The sequence below is a fragment of the Emys orbicularis genome, chromosome 2, assembly GCF_028017835.1.
Source record: "Emys orbicularis isolate rEmyOrb1 chromosome 2, rEmyOrb1.hap1, whole genome shotgun sequence".
NCBI classification, from domain to species: Eukaryota; Metazoa; Chordata; order Testudines; family Emydidae; genus Emys; species Emys orbicularis.
In genome coordinates this window covers 109,573,247-109,593,394 of record NC_088684.1, presented here as the reverse complement: position 1 = coordinate 109,593,394, position 20,148 = coordinate 109,573,247, and the positions used below count along the sequence as shown (strand labels likewise).

Below are 20,148 nucleotides of genomic sequence, written 5' to 3'. Positions count from 1 at the left end.
GTGGGCAAAACATATTTTCCCTTAGCCTAATTCTTGGAAAAGGCTAAATTGTTTTGGCTGAAATTTTCCAAAACAATCCAGCCTTAGGCAGAAATCCCACATGTAAAATTTCAGACCAAGTGGCTAAAATTTGGCAAAGTTATAAATAACTGAAAACAGGGGTTTATAATGGAAGTGTAAGTCAATTTTAAATATAGATGGTATTTGTGAGCCTGGCTATAATCTGCAGCACAGCACTAGAAATTTATCTTTCAGCTCAGAGTACTCACTGTTTTTTCCTATAGATGTATTACTGTACTTGATTCTGTCCCCAGTGGATGCTGCTACGTTGTTTGCTTTTTTAAAAAAATGGGGGTGTAATTCCCCTTGCTCTGCCAGAGGCAGCACAGGAGCTTTCATGTAATGCAGTCTGCTTTAAAAATAAATAAATACTCTAATTCATTCTGGTGGATCTTTTTATGCTAGAACTCCAGGTAATCTCAGTTCCTAATGCCCTATTCCTTTCTGATTGGATCTGATAATGTTTTGGAAAGGCTCCACTGATTGTTCAGGAATCCCACAGTGTGATAAATCTCAGTACTACAATGAGCCACATTGGCGGGGGGGGGGGGGGGGAAATCATTTCCCTTGTTTTTGGGAAAAAAAGGATAAACCTTAGTCTAGCAGCTATTAGTGTCCATTCCCAACCTTAAAAGACCACTATGATGATAGTAACATCTGGAGCTTCTTTACCTAGCATCTTTCATCAGTTCTTTAACATTTCTTCATATATTTTAATAATAAAATATTTTAATAATATCTAATGTATCAGTACCTCTTAGTGCTTTCCATTTGACTGTCTTAAAGTACCTACAAAGCAAGCATGAGTGATTTAGGAATTCAGCATCCCTGTGTTATCTTCATTTTACAGATTGGGGAATAAGCATAAATATTAAGTAACTTGTGCAGTGTCTCAAATGGAAGTCTGTGGTAGAGTTGGGAATAGACCCCAGTGTAGAGATGCAAGTAGAATGAATATCTGCTGAATTTCTCTCCTGTGTGTTTGAACCACTCCTTAACAAGGACATCAGGGATCCAAATGTCTGTCTTTAACCCTATTCTCCACCACTTCAGTTTGTTTCCCTTGATTTACTATATGCAGTTGCATCAAATCTTCCTTGCTTTCACTAGGATTCCTAGGGTGTTTCTTTGGGCTCCTGTACAACTTAAGAAGCATTCTATGTACCTTATGTAAGCATCTATCAAAGCTGAAGACTTACTGACCAACTTTCAGAGGCTGATTCCTTTTTCAAACAAGCAGTTTTTATTTTATTTGCAGATTGATTAATAAGGTAATTAGAATCTACCTGGCTCTGACTGTCGCTGCAAACTGCTGCTTCAAAAAGAGAGGCCTGACTTAAATAAAAATTTGTTCCCTCCATGTTTTTAGCAGAGGTCTATCCTATACTGGTTTCTCTGCATGTCTCTTGGGAGAGTTCTCTTCAATAATACTGCTCAAAGAAGCTGACCAGGGTAGACATTTTATTGTTATCTGTAGGTGTGTTGACTGAGACCTGATAAAATTGTGGCTGCTTTTTTACGTTCTGTCAATAGGAAAACTTCTGAGTTAAAAATTGGCCTACACTGAAGTACTAAGAACAGGAAAAGCTATATTTAAAAAAGTGCAAGAGTATGAGCTTAGTATGAGCTTGAAGGAAAACTGCCTTTTTCTAGTTAGTCAAATATTATCTTCTTCACTTCTAAAACAAAGGGCACAATTATTGTCCCTTGCAGAAAACCCAAGTATACAAGTTTTGTATGGAGGACGGGGGAAACAGCGTGTCCTTTGCCCCACCTAAAGCTGAAGTGAAGAGTAGCTCTGGCCATCTATGTACTGCTGGTCTTTGTAGTTTGTGAAGTAATGTAACTTCTTTACCAGAACTCCCTTCAATGCAGCTTGAGGGAGCACTGCCCCACAGCATGTCCAGTGGTGAACAGTGGGGTCAGTGTTTTGTTCACATTTTCTTCTTGGCCTGTTCCTTCTTGTAGTGGAACCATAGAGGTTCCAGTGCTCTTTGGACCTTGAATGCCAATGAAAGGATGGCAGGATTTGACTGTTAACCAGATGAGAGACACTGACTGAATTTTCCCCTCCAAATAGTCATATGGTGTCACATTCTGAGGTTCAATCCAGACCAGTGAAGGGTTGTTTCACACCAGCCACACAACCGTGGGTGCCTCTCAGCATTTTGCTGTTGTAGCTCCCAACCTAGACCACTCACAAACAGACTACCAGCATGCAGGTCACACTCTGAGTGTCGGTGTATAGCTACAGCCCTGGTCCACCAGCTCTGACCCCAGTAGCCTGTTAGCCACATTCCAGTCACAATCTGGCTTCCAGCAGCCCTGGTTACTACTTGCAGGGTGACCCCAACACACTGAGTCTAGAATTTTCTCCCTCTCCTGGACAGTTCAGATATTAAAGGTCCGTTGCCCTTTAAAGGGTCAGTATTCAACAGTTTGCTTCTTTAACTGGAGTTACCAAACAGTTCAGTTTAAACACAGCACTGGATTAGTTTAGTTTAAAAATAAAACAAGTTTATTTAATTACAAAAAGGAGGTTTTAAGTGAGTACAAGTATAAGGTATTAAAGTCAGAAATGGTTACAAGAAAAATAAAGATAAAACACTTCCTTGTAGCTACAACTTAACAAACTAGACTTGGTTCAAAGTCAAATCCTTACCATAGGTTCCCAGCAACATGGATGACCAAATTCTCAGGTCAGGATCTCCCCCCAAAGTCAAAGGGCTGGTTTCTTTGTTGTCTTAGGTGAAACAGAGAGAGACTGGGGTGTTTTTGGCCCTCACTTTTGTAGTCCAGTCACCCTTTGAAATGCATTTTCCGGAGGGTTACTCCTTGATAAAATTCATTCCAGCTGTGAAGAAGGAGGCATGGAGTCTCTTGGTGAAAGAGGTTCCATGTTGTTGTTTGCTAAAATGCAGATCTATCTGTTTCTGCCTCTCTTTTTTGCCAAAGATTGGCCACTTGACCAGTGATTGCCCATTAACTTTAACACTTGACTAAAGGCATCAGCTTGTCCTTTGTTGTTGAGAAATCGGTTTAACTGCTCCCCAGACTTGTCTGGTAAACACATTGTAGTCATAATTTCAGCTCATGTTCATAACTCTTAGTACGCATTTCATACATATACAACACAAGAATATTGATGATCCACGTCTTAGTTTTTTCATACTTTACAAGCCATATTTTGCACAAAGATTATTACAATAATGCATAGGTGTGTGAATATAATGGTGCTTTTGGTCACTGTTTTTTTTTTAGAAAAACAAACAGAAGGGAGTCCCTAAATGCTTAAGAAAACTGATTTTTTTTTATATGGGAGCAACTAAGAGGAGTATCAAACTAATTATTAAAATTGTCTCAGAGTTTCTGATCTAGAAAAATATATGAATAACCTGATTTTTCAAAAGCAACTTCTGAATTAATCTGCCTCAATTGTTGAATGTCAATCTTGAGATCCCTCCAAAGGGGGCTTGATTTCAGAAAATGCCGAACATCTACCCTCTGAAAATTAGACTCCTTTAGGGTGCCTCAAGTTGGGGACACAAAATCATTAGTCAAGTGAAATGAGCAATGAAACCCTTGGCCTACAGACTTACTACAATAGAGGAAACTGAGAGAACACACTGTTTCAACCACTTTTGGATCTTTATCAAATATGGGATATGCAAAAATACACTTCCCATCTGAAGTATAATATGTCTGGCTTGCAATTAAAACAGTCTAAAAAGGATTTGCTGAAACTGCTTCTTAAAATACTTATTTACCAAGCTGTTTTACTCTTCTGAATATCCAGAAAATGTTCTTAAAAGTCTTATTCCATATCCTATACAAATCCTTTGTGTTCTCCAAAATAACTCTCTGAAGTAGTATCTGTGCTAATTGCCAGAGATCCATAGTCCTGCTCTGCCTGTGTATACATATAGTGCTATATAGTCAGTGTTAACTGACAAGACCATTCTGCTGTTTTAAACACCTTCTGAAAAACACAGAAACATGCAGTACTATTGGAAGCAGCTAAAAGATGCTGTTTGAATAACCATGGTTGGTACTTAGTAATATAAAGTTCAGAGGAGAAGGTTGTAGGGTGTTAGCAGGCAAATCCTTAAAGAAAGCTCCTATTTGCTATATATTCTTAGATATGCTTATGTAAACCTCCCGATGGCTATGGCCACTACAAATCTCTAAATTGTTTTCCCTAAAATATTTGCAAAATCTGTGGGGCTGGAGAAGGAGAGAGACGAGGATTAGTTAGCAAATTCATTCCACACAAAATATGTGTTTGATGTTTAAAACTATTCAATAATATAATTATTTCATGAAGAGTTGTTTAAAAAAAAAAAAAAAAAAAAAACTCTCCCCACCACATATTCCTGAGATCTTTCATTCTTCTCTTAACACAATCCCTGTGGCCTGGTTTTGCTGTATCCTGAAGTGTCTCCCTTTCTCTCCCTGCCTGCCTCCCTCCATCCCCGAGTCCTCTGATGAAGAAACAAAAATTTTAAAAAACAAGTGAGTTTTATTTCGTTCCTGTGTAATATCTTTGTCAAATTAATCCAATCACACAGGCTAAAGTCTATTAGCAGGATGTTTCTGTTAACAACAACATTTTAAATGGCCAGGCTTGGATTGCAGAGTTAATGCCCTATTGAGATGAACAGAGGTAACTCCGACTTTTTTAGAGAGCTGTTGTTTCAGGATGTCTGGCTGCAGCAGCATAATTTTGTCTGTGCTTGTGAGGAAATGTAGGATAGCTCACTTGCAGTTATGTCATCTGTGAATTAGTCCCCTACCCTCTTAACTCAAAGATAAATCTAACTCAGAGCAGCTTGTGAATTGTGTGTCTGTGTTGTGGGGTAAGATGAACCTCTGTGCCTTGACTCTAATGTTAATGAGCCTTAGGTTCACAAAGGGAGTCCAACACAAAGATGCCAGTTATCAAAAAGTAAATACAAGTTGAATATATTTAGAGCTCTCTGAGACAAACCAGTAATAAAATGCACACATTAAAAAAAACATAGAAGAAAAATATCACTATTTACAGCTCCATAACGGAATGTGCTGTCCTGCTTTGGGCCAGAGCAGATCTTACTAGGATACAGTTCTCTGGTGTTCGATTATTTGTCAGTCTGTTTTAAATAAATAAAATAAAGTACTCTGAATCATAAAATCTAGTTGTATTAGCCCCATTTTTTGGAAACAGCTATGCAGGCAAATTTTGTTAGAAATGGGTTTTACCTTCCCATTTGTGTGTATTCAAGTTAATGCTCCTCTTATTGTTAGGATAATGAATCAGCTATCCCCAGGTCCAATTTCAGTGGCTAATGGCATGACATGGAATTGCTTCCAAAATTAATAGTTCAGGTATCTAGGAACAGGATTCACACTAATGATGATGTTTTATGTTGTTTGTCTATCTTTATATTGCTATCTAATTCAGCAGATCAGTCTTGTCAGAGTTTCAGCCATCTCCTTCATTTCTTGCAAGGTTGTACACAGCTTTACTTCTTCATACGTGAACACATTGGGTAGACAGTCTTCAAACAGCCTTTTTCTGATGCTGTCACTGGTCCATTTTCTCCAGTCTGGGTTTCAGAATAAATTTTTATATATTCTAGTTCACTTGGTAGGCTAAACTGAATGGTTGTCTTCTTGATTAAGGCAAAAATAATCCAAGATGATGGCAAGACTTTCAAGATGGCCAGATTTCCTTCTTTTTCCCATGCTTAGACATTTTACTTCTTGGTGCCATGTTCATTGTAGCATTGCTGTAACTTTATTATTGGTATTTATGAACTTCTCATAGCTACCAAGTCAGATGGTGCATGTGAAATCTAATTTACACAAATATAACTTGGCGCAGTCTTCTGATGATACACAGAATCCTAAAAAAATGTTTCACTAAAAATGTAGCTGTACAAGTAAGTCATCGTGTGTATTTGTGAGCTCACCCTTAATGTTACACTCTGTGCTGTAACTAGAACTCTTAATACAGTGGTAGGTAGAAATATTTTTAGATCTTTGACATATAGTGCAAGAAAGTCAAACTTCGCTAGATACTGTCCTAGAAATAGGTCCCTAACTCAGTTTTCTTTTAAAATTAAAAGATCTACTTGCTTATTCAAATGTAGCCATCATTGTGACCTTTAAGTAAAATATTAAAATTGTTTTAAGGTGCCAGTAGACATTCATACCATAGTGATGTGTGGAATAAGAACCTAGATAGATACGTTGCTGTGTAAAGTTCTCTTCCGTCTGTCTCTCCCCCCCCCCCCCCCCCCCCGCACTTCTCCATTATTCTATGCTTTGTAAAGTGCAATGTACTTTTATGACACTCCAGCAATACAAAATTTGCTTCTTAACAGGCAAAGCGAAGGCTGGAACTAGGAGAAAGTGGTCACCAATATCTTGCTGAAGGATTAAAAACCCCAAAAGGAAAAGGAAGAGCTGCAACAAGAAGTCCAGATAGTCCAAAAAGTAAGGAAACTTTTGTTATGCTCTGTGGTGTGGGGCTTAAAGCTATATTGGACTTCCTTTATGATGTCTTTTCCTAAAAACCCAACAGCCAAAGGCCTTGTCTGTAGAGGAACATTCAGGAAAATTAATCCAAATTAACTAAAGATGTGCATTTAAAGCAGATTCGTTAAACCAGTGGCTCTCAACCTTTCCAGACTATTGTACCCCTTTCAGGAGTCTGATTTGTCTTGCCTACCCCTTAGTTTCACATCACTTAAAAACTACCGGCTTACAAAATCAAGACACAAAAATACAAAAATGTGACAGCACACTCTTATTGAAAAATTGCTTACTTTCTCATTTTTACCATATCATTATAAAATAAATCAATATAAATATTGTACAGTACTTATATTTCAGTGTATAGAATATAGAGCAGTATAAACAAGTAATTGTCTATATGAAATTTTAGTTTGTACTGACTTCGCTAGTGTTTTTTATATAGTCTGTTGTAAAACTAGGCAAATATCTAGATGAGTTGATGTACTTTCTGGAAGACCTCTGCGTACCCCCAGGGATATGCCTACCCCTGGTTGAGAACCACTGAGTTAAACCACATTAAACCTGTTTAGCTTCATTTAAAACAAATGAAGGCCTCTTTAATTCTGAATGAGACTGTCCACAAAGGGGTTTAATGTGGCTTAACTAAACTGCTTTAAATCCACAGTTTTAGTTAATTTGGATTAGCTCACTTTAGTGTCCCTGTGTCGACCCTGAATCTGCCAAAGGAATAGGTACAAATTGCCTCCTTTTGTGAGTGGGTGGATGAATATATCTCCATAGGAAAGACACAATATTCTTTAATTTCAGGATACTCTTAGTGCCCACTTCTAGGTTAGATTTCAGATTGACTAAGGCTTTGTCTACACTACCACTTTTGTTGGTAAAACTTTTGTTGGTCAGGGGTGTGAGAAAACACACTCCTGACCGACAAGTTTCACCAGAAAAAGTGCTGGTGTGGACAGTGCTATGTTTGCAGGAGAGGGTCTCCTGCAGACCTAGATAATGCCGGTCATTGGGGGTGGTTTAATTATGCCGGCAGGAGAGCGCTCTCCTGCCAGTGAAGAGGGACTACAGGAGAGACCTTACAGCAGCAGAACTGTAGCGGTACAGCTGTTCCGCTGTAAGGTCCGTAGTGTAGACATAGCCTGACTTTTACAATTAGATGTGGGAACGTAGACACTGCCATACTGGGTCAGGCCAGTGATCCATCTTGTGTAGAGCCTTCTCAGAGAGTAGCTGGTACCAGAAGCTTTGAAAGAAGGTGCAAGAAACCCAATAGTGGAAAACTGTGGTATAATCTGCCCATAGGGGAATCTTCTTCTTAACCCTTTTTGGTTACTGGCTGGCTTATTGTCCTGATGCAAGAGTTTGAAACGTTTTGTATTCTCTGTATCTTCAGAGATTACAAGACCAACAAAATCAGGGTGTGCAGCACCAAATATAGAAATAGTTTGGAATACTACTTAGCTCTTCAAGTGCTTGCTCATGTCAATTCCAAAGTACGTGTGTGCTTGTCCCGAGCACGGCCGCCAGAAAATTTTTCTCTCAGTGGTATCTGTCAGGTCGAGCTCTGGTGCCCCCTGGGTTAGCACGCTCATAGTGCCAGTATAAAGGGGCCCGCCGACCTGCATCCCCCATTTCCTTCTTACCACCTGTGACAGTCGGTGAAACTACCTCGTCCTTATATTTGCAAGTACACCTTCAGTGGACTTTATTTCTACTTGGTGTATATAGTTACCATTATTGTAGTTGTTAGAACAGTTAGTTAGGTTAACAAACCCCACTTTGTGGCACTGAGTACTTCAGCCTCTGTTAGGAGTGCCCTGGCGATTCTTAGGGAGCCTCAGCACCCGTCGTCACCCCCAGCACCAAGAACGGACATTGTTTCTGCTTCTCAGGAACCTCAGCACCCTCCGTCATCTCCGGCACCAAAGAAAACCATTCCAACCAGGGAGGTTCAGGTCTACCCTTACCTCGACTGGCTGATCAGAGGTTGCACCAAGACCCAGGTGGAGACAAATGTAAAGTTAATGCAGTCAATTTTCCAGGACTTAGACCTGTTGATAAAGATCCAGAAGTCTACTTTCTCCCCCGTTCGAAGGACAGAATTCATCCTGACGATCCTCGACTTGGTCCAAGCCAGAGCCTTCCTCCTGGAAGCCCAGTTCTGAGCAATAGGGGCTGTCAAGGCTGTATCCCTACTTTGAACTTTAGGGTACAAATGTAGGGGCCTGCATGAAAACTGCTAAGCTTATCTACCAGCTTAGCTCTGGTCCCGCTGCCACCATTCTCGATGGATTCCCTCCCTGGGAAGCCTTGAGAAACCTTTCACCAATTCCCTGGTGAATACAGATCCAAACTGCTTGGATCTTAAACAAGGAGAGATTGACCCTTCCCCCCTCCTTCCTTTCACCAACTCCTGGTGAATACAGATCCAAACCCCCTTTGGATCTTAAAACAAGGAGAAATCAATCAGGTTCTTAAAAAGAAGGCTTTTAATTAAAGCAAAAGGTAAAAATCATCTCTGCAAAATCAGTATGGAAAATAACTTTACAGGGTAATCAAACTCAAAGAGCTCAGAGGAATCCCCTCTGTCTTAGGTTCAAAGTATAGCAAACAAGATAAGCACTTTGGTAAAAGGTACATTTACAAGTTGAGAAAACAAAGTAAATCTAAGACGCCTTGCCTGGCTTTTACTTACAATTTTGAAATAAGAGAGACTTGTTTAGAAAGATGGGGAGAACCTGGATTGATGTCTGGTCCCTCTCAGTCCCAAGAGCGAACAACCCCTTAAACAAAGGACACACACAAAAGCCTTTCCCCCCCCAAGATTTGAAAGTATCTTGTCCCCTCATTGGTCCTCTGGGTCAGGTGTCAGCCAGGTTACCCGAGCTTCTTAACCCTTTACAGGTAAAAGGATTTTGGAGTCTCTGACCAGGAGGGATTTTAGTACTGTACACAGAGAGCTGTTACCCTTCCTTTTATAGTTATGACAGGGGCGCTCATAGACGCCTCAGAAACCACCCCATCACATTACAAGAAACTGCCTAAAGCTCCTAGGCCATATGGCTTCATGCACCTATGTGGTGCAACATGCGAGGCTGCGGCTCAGACTTCTTCAGGCTTGATTGGCTTATGCACTGGGCCGACATCACTTAGACATGGTCATCACACTTCCTCCACCAGTGATCGCCTCCCTTCTTTAGTGGTTGGTTCCATGGGCAGTGTGTGCAGGAGTCCCATTCTCGAGACCCCAACCGTGAATGTGTCTCATCAGACACTTCGGCGATGGGCTGGGGAGCTCATTTGGGGTCCTTTAGAACTCAGGGCCTCTCGCTGCACATCAACGTCAGGGAGCTCAGGGTGGTTCGCCTAGCCTGCCAGGCATTCCAACCTCTCCTGAAGGGCAAGTGTGTTTCGGTTCTTACAGACAACACGATACTGATGTTTTATGTAAACAGGCAGGGTAGAGCATATTCCTCTCACCTGTGCCAGAAAACTCTTTTCTTGTGGGAATTTTTAGTAGCCCACTTGATCCATCTTGAACCCTCCTATCTCCTGGGGTCACAGAACTAGCTAGTGGATCACCTCAGCAGAGCCTTCTCCAATGGTCATCTGTCCAGATGTCGGGAAAGGCCTCTTCCAGAAGTTGGGGACTTTCCAGATAGATCTGTTCGTGACAAGGCACAACAAGGCTTTGAGAGATTATACCCCCAGGTACAGCAGCCACTCCCTCCCAGGACCGCAACTTGGTGTTGGCCAGGTTAATGGGACCTCTATTTGAACCGCTGGCAACATGGGTGGCAGGTATAATAGGCCAGGGGAGGTGGCGGGGGGAGTCCAGAGAGATTACTGATGAACCCAGGAAGCTGAATACCAGATACCACCTTCTCAGCCACTCTGGAACCTGTATGGGGTTAATGAAAGCGCAAGTTCTTTGGGAAGAGACGCTGCGGCTTTTCTCAGGTGGCTTGGGGTCTGGGGAGGGGAGAGTAGGGAAGGCATGGCTGTGGCTGGCCCAGGGCTCCTCCAGGCAAGGAGGGTGTGCGTTCGGGGCTCTTCCAGGTGGCGGGGGAGAGGCTCATTGCTCCGGCCGCAGAGGGGATAGGGGGCCCTGGGGCTCCTGATGCAGGGGAGAGAGGGGGCTCATGTCTACGGCGGGGTGGGGTGGGAGGGCACGGAGAGAAGGGGCGAGCTGGGGGCTAGCGTTCCTCCTCTACTTATCCTGGAAGGTGGCCTTCCTGGTGGCCATTACTTCTACCAGAAGGGTCTTGGAGATCCGAGCCCTTTCGTCGGAACCACTATATACAGTTATCTTCAAGGACAAGGTTCAGTTGCGGCTACATCTGGCCTTCCTTCCAAAGGGGGTCTCACAATTCCATAGTAACCAGGATGTCTTCCTACCAGTCTTCTATCCGAAACCGCAAGTCAACAGAGAGGAACAGAGACTCCACTCGCTGGATGTCAGACGTGCACTAGCTTTCTACATAGAAAGGACTAAGTCATTTCGGAAATCTACTCAGCTTTTCGTAGCCATTGCCTTTCATTCTGTCTGCCTTCCAGTCTCGGCCCAGAGAATTTCTTTGTGAATCACTTCCTATATCTGCACATGCTATGACCCAGCGAAGGACCCCGCTCCTCTTACCCTGATGGCGCATTCTACAAGGGCTCAAGCATCTTCAGCAGCGTTTGTGGCTCAAGTTCCTATATGGGATATGCGTAGAGCGGCAGCGTGGTCGTGTCAGTCCACACCTCTCATTACGCCATCACCCAGCAGGCTAGAGACGACTCAGGTTTCAGCCGAGTGGTATTACAATCAGCATGCCAATGAACTCCGAACCCTCGACCTGTGCAACTACTTGGCAGTCACCTACTTAGGCACTGACATGAGCAATCACTCGAAGAAGAAAAACGTTATTGACCTTCTGTAACTGTTCTTGGAGATGTGTTGCTCAAATCCATTCCACCCCCGCCCCTGGCCTGCCCCTCTGTCAGATTAGCCGACGAGAAGGAACTGAGGGGGCTACAGATCAACGGGCCCCTTTATACTGATGCTATGAGCGCATGACCCCAGAGGGCATCAAAAGCTGACCTGACAGATACCGCTGAGGGAAAAACTTTCTGGCAGCGGTGTTCAGGGTGAGCACACACCTACTTTGGAATGGCCATGAGCAACACATCTCCAAGAACAACAGTTACGGAAGGTTAGTAACACCTTTTTATTCTGGGCCACATATTTAAACTGGCCTCTGAAAACGCATCTATGAAATGAATAGATGCCACCATTTGTTCATGGAAAAAACACTTAGTTATGTGCCTGTACAAATATAGATTTGTTTTGCAGTTACGATTGTGTGCCACTGCAAAACTTGTCAATTAATTTTCTGGGCATATAGAAAATATGTCCCTCTCATTTTCCAGTGAGAGTCAGTCAGTTGCTGATTCATGGTTTAAGACCAGTAAAGTACAGCACTCTTCCCTAGTTTTCCCTCACTACTTTCACATCATTGTGAGGGTTGTGAGGGCAAATTGGGGGAAAACTCTGTATTTTACTGGTTTTAAGGAGTTATTCTAAGGTTAAGGAGAAATAATATATAGCCTTGGATGCATGATTAACTGTCTGTCTTGTAAATTTGGTGTAAATCTCATTGATTCACGTGAGTCGTCTGTAAATTAGGGAAACTGTCATTTGGTACACCTACTGAAGAGCACCAAAGTTATGGTTAATTGCCCGTGAAACCCTTAAGTTATCTGTTACCGTAAAAGAGGGACAATCAACCCATGAAGAAAACTGGCTAGCAGCCTGATAAAGGGTAGGTAGTTGGTGTTGCTGCCAAGACAAAAGTATACCGAAATATTGTTAAAAAATTACGTTGCCATACTTTGCATAGTCTTAAACTTTCATTATGCATTGTCCATTAAGCTAATGGGAAGTACACGGTGTGTTTTTTTTAAATTGAGTCCATGTGCCTTGTTCTTTAGAGAGATGCACTATGAAACCATATAAATATCCAACGGTAGGGTTTGTGCTAATGCGGAAGTTTAAGAGCTTTCTGTAGTAAAATATGTAGGTAGTTTCTGCAAAACATTTTGTTGCTTCAAATGCCCGTTTCAAAACTGAAATGGGAAAACTGATTTGAACAGCAGCTAACAAACTCGTTTCTTTCCTCCTCCTTCCTTTTTTATATTCCTTTTTCTTCCAAGCTCCAAAATCTCCTTCAGAAAAGACTCGGTATGATACATCACTTGGTCTTCTCACGAAGAAGTTCATTCAGCTGCTGAGCCAGTCCCCAGATGGGGTCGTGGATTTGAACAGAGCAGCAGAGGTCCTCAAGGTGCAGAAACGGAGGATTTATGATATCACCAATGTACTGGAAGGCATCCATCTCATTAAGAAGAAATCCAAAAACAACATTCAGTGGATGTGAGTATTCACCATCCTTCTCCAGCTGATTGCACTGTTATATAAAGTGGCAGTGTTTCCCGTCTCTGCTTCCAGCCTCACACTCCTGCTCCCAGCGATCGTCCAACAGACTTTCCAAAAATAGAAAAGCCTTTTAATGTTATTTACTTACGATAAAAACAACGAGCAGTCCTTTTGGCACCTTAGAGACTAACAAATGTATTTGGGCATAAGCTTTCGTGGGCTAAAACCCACTTCATCAGATGGGTTTTAGCCCACGAAAGCTTATGCCCAAATACATTTGTTAGTCTCTAAGGTGCCAAAAGGACTCCTCGTTGTTTTTGCTGATACAAAATAACACGGCTACCACTCTGAAACCTGTTACTTAAGATAGTTTTTTAATATCTGATAGGCCTCTCGTAAGAAATTCTTGTATTAAATGGTGCCACAATACAAGGTGCCTTCTCTGAGAAGCTTGGTTTATATTGGCATCCTTTAAGCTGCTTTAGGGGATGAAGGCTGCAGTAATCAAGGCTTGTAACTTAAAGACGCACCTCTTTTTTCCTTGCTCCCCTCCTCCTACAGTGTAGTTTTGAGTTGTAATAATGATTACAAAGACCCTGCCTTCTTTGGATTTGTAGGGGCTGCAGTCTATCTGATGATGGGGGCACGCTGGCACAGTGTCAAGGCCTGTCAAAGGAGGTGACTGAACTCAGTCAGGAAGAGAAGAAACTGGATGAATTGATCCAAAGTTGCACCCTGGACCTCAAGTTGCTAACAGAGGATTCAGAGAATCAGAGATATCCTTTATGCCATCATTTCCAAATATGGTTAACCTCCCTGCTGCTAGAGTAAGAGTTAGGAAGACTCTTCAAAATAGAGATAAGTGACACACACCACTGAAAATTCATTCCAAAAGCTAACAGTTTTCTGTGATTTAATGCAGATGTAGCTAAGAAAGCACTTACATCAATTATAAAATTAAACATTTAACATTTCTGGAGCATATAAGAAATGTTGATGTATGAAGAGGTCCCAAAATATCCATCTTTAGATAAAGTAGTAGGACCAAGAGTTCAGCAGTTTCATTACAGTGCAGTGAAGACAAAACATTAAGTTCAAGGGTGTCTTTTAAAACATTGTGCGCTTGTTTTACAATTCTGAACCCAGATCAAAACCCACTTTTTGCAAACATAAGCTACATTTTTTGTGTACGTATTTTTATATTACTACCTAGATCTTGTATATATGCATATATTTATTGCTTAATATATGCAAATACATTAATATGTATATAAAGATTACAAAAAAACCAAATACAAGCAATTGAACTCTAGGAAGGCAAAGGCTGAATCTGCCTTTGTTTGCAACTTACCTTATTGTTTCCTAACCTCTAGATACTATGGAAATAAATGCTTCCTAGATACTATGGTGATAAAAACCCAAGCTAGATATATTTTAAATATAAGTTACTAATTTTAGTAACAATGGTGAGTTGCAGAAGATTAATATATTTTCCAGTATTCATATGGCTGAGAAGAACAGGTTAATCCTAAAAGGTATCGTGGCTTTTACTGGACATGTCACCCATTGATATATGATGAAGATCTTTATTACATACTGTAGTTGATTTTTCAAAAGTCAACATTTGATTTCAGTGAAATATGAAAAACTGCACTTATTTCCTATCCTTAAAAAAAAAAAAAACCTGTAACGTTTACTGTGTCAGTGTTGATTTTTTAATCATGACCACTGTGGAAACATCCACATTTGAATGTATTTGATTAGTGAATTTATAAGCCAGGAAATGTACCATGATATAAAATAGCAGTGCTGCTTTAAAGTAAATTCATAGTTCCTTCCAGTGGATACTGACGTGAAAGCACAGAAACACTAAACACAGGGTTGATCCTGTCTTTGTCTCAGTAAAATCTGTTGCCTACCATGGTGCAGACTGACGAAGAATTACTGTTACTGTAGCTGAGAAGCTTGTTTTATTAGCTTTTCTCTTTTTGCTCTTATTCTCAGAGAACAGACTTGTTTTGTTTTTATATTTATTTTTTGTGTGAGGTGGTATCTGGACACTGTTCAAGACCAGGCTGCATGGGTTATATACTCCTGTAGTGATGGCAGTAGAATTGGAGAGTAACTTAGTGATATTATTACCTTGGGCTTATTGGAATAAGACCAGCCTTAGTTGTTTTTGTTTCTCCAACAAAGGGAATTGCATTCCTGCTTGTCAACTGACCAAACTGTAAGAGAATTTTCAGGTCTTCTTGAAAGCATTAAGAGGGACTAGATGGCTTAGAAAATTGGTTAATGTGATATATAGCCTTTCACCTGTAGGATGCCAGTTCAATTCCAATCCAAATCTATTGTGAAAGAAAGTTGATTTGGTGCTTTCATTTAAATTTGCATCTGATACAAAACCACTATGCACTTTGCCTTTCCTGGCAATCTCAGTAGAGAGGCAAAGGATTTGAATGAGCATGATGGCTGAGCTACCATCTCACTTCAGTTCAGTCCAAGTTAGTTTTGAGATACATTGGTGGTATGGAGTTGGGGCAATTAGTACTGTTCTGCTGTGCTGCACTGTGGTCATAATTTAAAGTTCAGATCTACCAAAAATTAACACACAGTAGTAACTGTCATTATAAGTCTTCACTTCTGCAGTACAAAGAGTGTGGTAGGTGCTTCACAGGCAAAAATGAAGACCCTGAAACACTTGTATGCTGACAGTAGTTATTTCCTATACTGAGCAATGAGTAATACTGAGATACCACAGTGTGGTGACTTAGCAAAATGTATTAATGTTGACCACTGTAATGTTCTATATATAAACAGCGAACATCATTTCCCAGTGCTTAAATATGACACTTCTTATGTGCACTAAATTAAAAAAAAGTAAAATCAGTTGTTAAGTTATTTCTTTTTTACTTTCCTCCTTTCCAAAGGGGCATTAGATGAGATTGCTCTAAGCATTTTTATGGGAACCTGGGAACACACAAAATGATGTGCATCACTTTATTACAACTTCTATCAACCTGGATGATTGCCAGGAAAACCCAGGATATATTGTCACAGTAATAAAAGAAAATGATAGATGCCACTCCTTGAGAAATAATTACCAACAAATTTAAATTTAAAAATTTACTGAAATTACAGTATGGGTGATTGAATGTTACATTTAAAATTATTGGGGGGGGGAAGCGGAGTGAAAGGGGGGAGAATGCATGTGTCTGTGTTTGCAAATTATCTTAAAATTTCTTTTGACGTTCCCAATTCTATGTAATTAGTTTGCAAGTATGTTGACATTTTCTGTGCGCGCACACACACACACACACACACACACACAGCTGGAAACAGCAGCACCCAGATGCAAGTGAAAATATCTTTTGTCACTGAATAGTGGCCCAGCTGTTTGATCAAGGCACAGTACTGACATGCTTTGCTTAGAATCTCAACTGGTCCTTATTTGCCTGAAGGTTAGTGGCTACAAAGAATGGATTCCAGTATCGGGGAGAATACTGTACTGAAATTAAAATAGGGGTGAGGAGGATCAATATGAAGATTAACTGGGAACAAAGCTTGTAGAATCAATTATTTTTTGCAGAAACATTTTTTTTCTTTTAATGTGAATATGCTGCATCTTTGATTGGAAGGACTCCTTAACACTGATTACATTAGCTTATGTTACATATCAAGATATTCGAAAAATTAATGGCCTTAAAGACCAAACCGTTATAGTTGTGAAAGCACCTCCAGAAACCAGACTTGAAGTGCCTGACCCAGTGGAGGTAAGAGCACCGTAGCGTCTCTTGTTGCATAATGTAATTTTTTAACTACAAATGGAGGATGTGTGTCTGTGCTTGCCTGTGGCATCTGAAATGCTTGTCTTAAGTTGGATGATGTTGATATGTCTTGAGCACTTTGGGGACATTGTCAAAATCAACGAGAACTATACAATCAGAAACTGCCATTTACATAACTCAGATACTAATCTTTTATATTTCTTCTCCTCTCCTGCACTCTTGCAGTTGTATCCTTTGATTTTCATACTCTCAAGTCCAGCTCCCTCTTCAACTAATTCATGCTACTTTTGAATGCAAAACATGATTAGCACGAGGAACTTTTGTCAAATAGTGTAGTAGGTAACTTTAAAAGAAGAATGTCGAAGTGCATGATTCTGAATGTGCTAATGCCCCTTAGATTGCTAATAATGAACTGCAGCTTTGACAAGCTCCACTTGCTTGAGGGAAGTGATTCTTTTTCGATTGTGGAGTTAATATTTGTGTTTTTCATCATAATACGAAGGGTGACTGACTAGGTACATTTTCACAAAAAAAAAAATATCCTAGACTGATGTAATGAAAGAGAAAAATACTAACTTCTCAAGATGAGGTGGGAATTTTAATCTCAGAAGAAGGTTCCTACAGAATGAGTCTGGTATAAGACAGTGGCATTTGCTTTGTTAAGAGGAGCAAGGGAATAGATCAATATGCAGATGAAATACAAGCTGAAAAACTTTTTTTAACATGTGAAAAGGCATCTCTGCCATGCCCTTAAGTCAGAAACCTTTTAAATAAATCAAACCATAATATGCTATTCTGTGACTTGCTTTATGATAGGATGAGATTTAAAGTGCAACAGGTTATAACTATTGTGACAAAGTATTAAGAGTCCAATCCCCTTTATATGTACCTCACTATAACATAACACAGAAATCGGTGAACTTTTAAGGCCTGGTCTACACTATAGAGCTAGGTCGATATAGGGCGGCTTACATCAACCAAACTCTGTATGTGTCTACACTAAAATGTCCTTCCCGCCAATATAAGTTACCCACTACACCGACCTAATAACTCCACCTCTGCGAGAGGTGTAGTGTTTAAGTTGATATAGTTAGGATGATGCAGTGTCTGTGTAGACACTGAGTTGTTTACATTGCCTGTTGCTGCCCAGGGGCTGATGGCCGGAGCGCTGCCCGAGGGTTGATGGCTCAGGCTGTCAGTGCTCCACAATTCCCCACTTAAGTCGGTGCAAGTATTCCTGGTGAAGACGTGCACCACCTACAGAAGGAATGTAGTGTGGACCTAAAGAGCCAATTTAATGACTGCATTGGCTGTAGGTTGATTTAACTTGAGATGATTTAAATTTGAAGCGTAGACATGCCCTAATTTTGTTACAGAGGTGGGTAGCCTTAAATGCTCTCTTCCTAACTAAGAGCTTTGCCAGCAAAACCTTTCACATGTTACAAAAATAAGGTGAAATGTAAACACGGGGATCGATGTGGAATTTGTAATGCCTCTGATCATTATACCAGAACTCAAACAGTGGCAACCAAAACATACCATATCATATGACCTTCAGTGGTGAAAAAAAGTCACTATTATAGTGCTTGTTACCATAGAACTTTGCTGAAATTTGAAATCTTTTCTGTTAGCAGAATGCGCTGATCCATTTATCTAGTACCGAAGGACCTATTGAGGTTTATCTATGTCCAGAAGAGAATGACAGCCTCAGTCCTATTAAAACATACAATCAGGACCACAACGGAAATATCTCAAAAACAATTTCCAAAGGTAAAATTCTCTTTCTGTTATGATGCACAAGGTCTTGAAAGTTTAACTAAAAGAAGTAATCTGTACAGATGCCTGGTTTTTTTGGTTGGGTTTTTTGTCTAAGCTAGAAAGATGTAAGGTTTCTAGACTGCATATTAGAAAATGTATTTCCCCTGTTTGTCATTTGCTTATCATCGGGTTTGGTATTTACATGTGGTATGAAACTATATGTCCTAAGTGTATCATAAATATATATAACATTGAAAATATATTTAGTTTCTTATCACTTGCTGACATACAACAAAAGGCAGCAAACAAACATAATGTTTCTCATAATTGGAGGCAGAATTTTAAATTCACTTATTGTCATCTGCAGATAACCAATGTCAGACATTGATGACATTTTATATTTATTTAGAGAGCCTTAAAGGTACTTAACTTTGAAATAGTCTGAGTCATTCTGTGTGGCCTGCTAAGACTTTCATACATTAATAATAAGCTTACTTATTGGGTCCTATTGAAGAATTAGTGTTTTTAATTTAATTTAATTATAAATAATTCCTGACAGATGCCACTTTCTGCAGCATGATTTTGGTAAATTGTTTAGTGAATCTTAAACTGCTGTGATCGGGTTGTTACTGGACTTAGTGATATTTTTTTCTGACATGCTGTTTATTTTGTATAATCAGGTGGACATAACAGAAAAAGAGGGCCACCTTTTATTTGCTTTGTGTTTAAATGACATGGTGAAAAACGCTCTTTGCATCATTTAGTAACTTTATCTCATCCATGCATAATATTTCAAATAGGATAAATTCTTTTATTTTCACATCTTACAGATCTGGCTTCTGGTAACTCAGGACAAGGGGACTGCTCGGTAAACATGGCAAACCTCTCTCCATTGGCTTCTCCAACCAACCTTTTGCAGCAAACAGAGGACCAAATTCCCTCCAATTTCGAAGGGCCGTTTGTGAACTTGCTGCCTCCTCTGCTTCAGGAAGATTACCTGCTGAGCCTTGGGGAAGAAGAGGGCATCAGTGATCTTTTTGATGCTTATGATTTAGAAAAGCTTCCCTCATTGGTGGATGAATTTATATACAGCTGATTATATTTTGTTAATTATTTTCCATATAAACCATTTTTTTTAAATGGAACCAGAACTCCTGCTGTGATTCTGTGTTGTCCCCTCCCTCCTTCCTACTCCCAAGTGTAGCATTACAGACTCAACCAGACTCCTGAACAATGCTGACATTTTAATGAAATACTTCCTAGAATAGTATGACCACAACTGTAGTCTCTTGCAACAAAGCCTTGTTTGACCCTAGGCTCCAGGGCCTTGTGCATCAGCAAGTGGCACATCATGCAGGCAGGTGATCATAAAAGGTTCCTCTCTCACCCCCCACCCCACCTCCCAAATCTCTGCTTACTGTGTACAGTGGGCTTGTGGAGAAGGGCTCAATGAACTGGTTTAGTAACTAATAGCAATTTTTAAAATTGAATTTCAAGCTGTGCCTTCTATGGAAAACGCATGTCTTCTGAGTCTCACAACATGGATTGTACCTGCAGTAAATGTAAATAGGAAGTAATGCAAGAGTGTGAAATGGG

General features: G+C 40.3%; 1 protein-coding gene across 1 annotated transcript in view; it reads left to right on the top strand.

Annotated features, from left to right (window-relative positions):
• Positions 1 to 19,648, top strand: part of E2F3 (E2F transcription factor 3) — a 55,970-nt gene extending 36,322 nt beyond the window's left edge. The window contains exons 2-7 of the mRNA XM_065399553.1: positions 6,426 to 6,537; positions 12,784 to 13,003; positions 13,624 to 13,782; positions 16,665 to 16,779; positions 18,426 to 18,564; positions 19,383 to 19,648. Of these exons, the coding sequence (XP_065255625.1) occupies positions 6,426 to 6,537; positions 12,784 to 13,003; positions 13,624 to 13,782; positions 16,665 to 16,779; positions 18,426 to 18,564; positions 19,383 to 19,648 (1,011 nt within the window). The remainder of the gene's footprint in view (positions 1 to 6,425; positions 6,538 to 12,783; positions 13,004 to 13,623; positions 13,783 to 16,664; positions 16,780 to 18,425; positions 18,565 to 19,382) is intronic.
• The last annotated feature ends 500 nt before the right edge of the window (positions 19,649 to 20,148 follow it).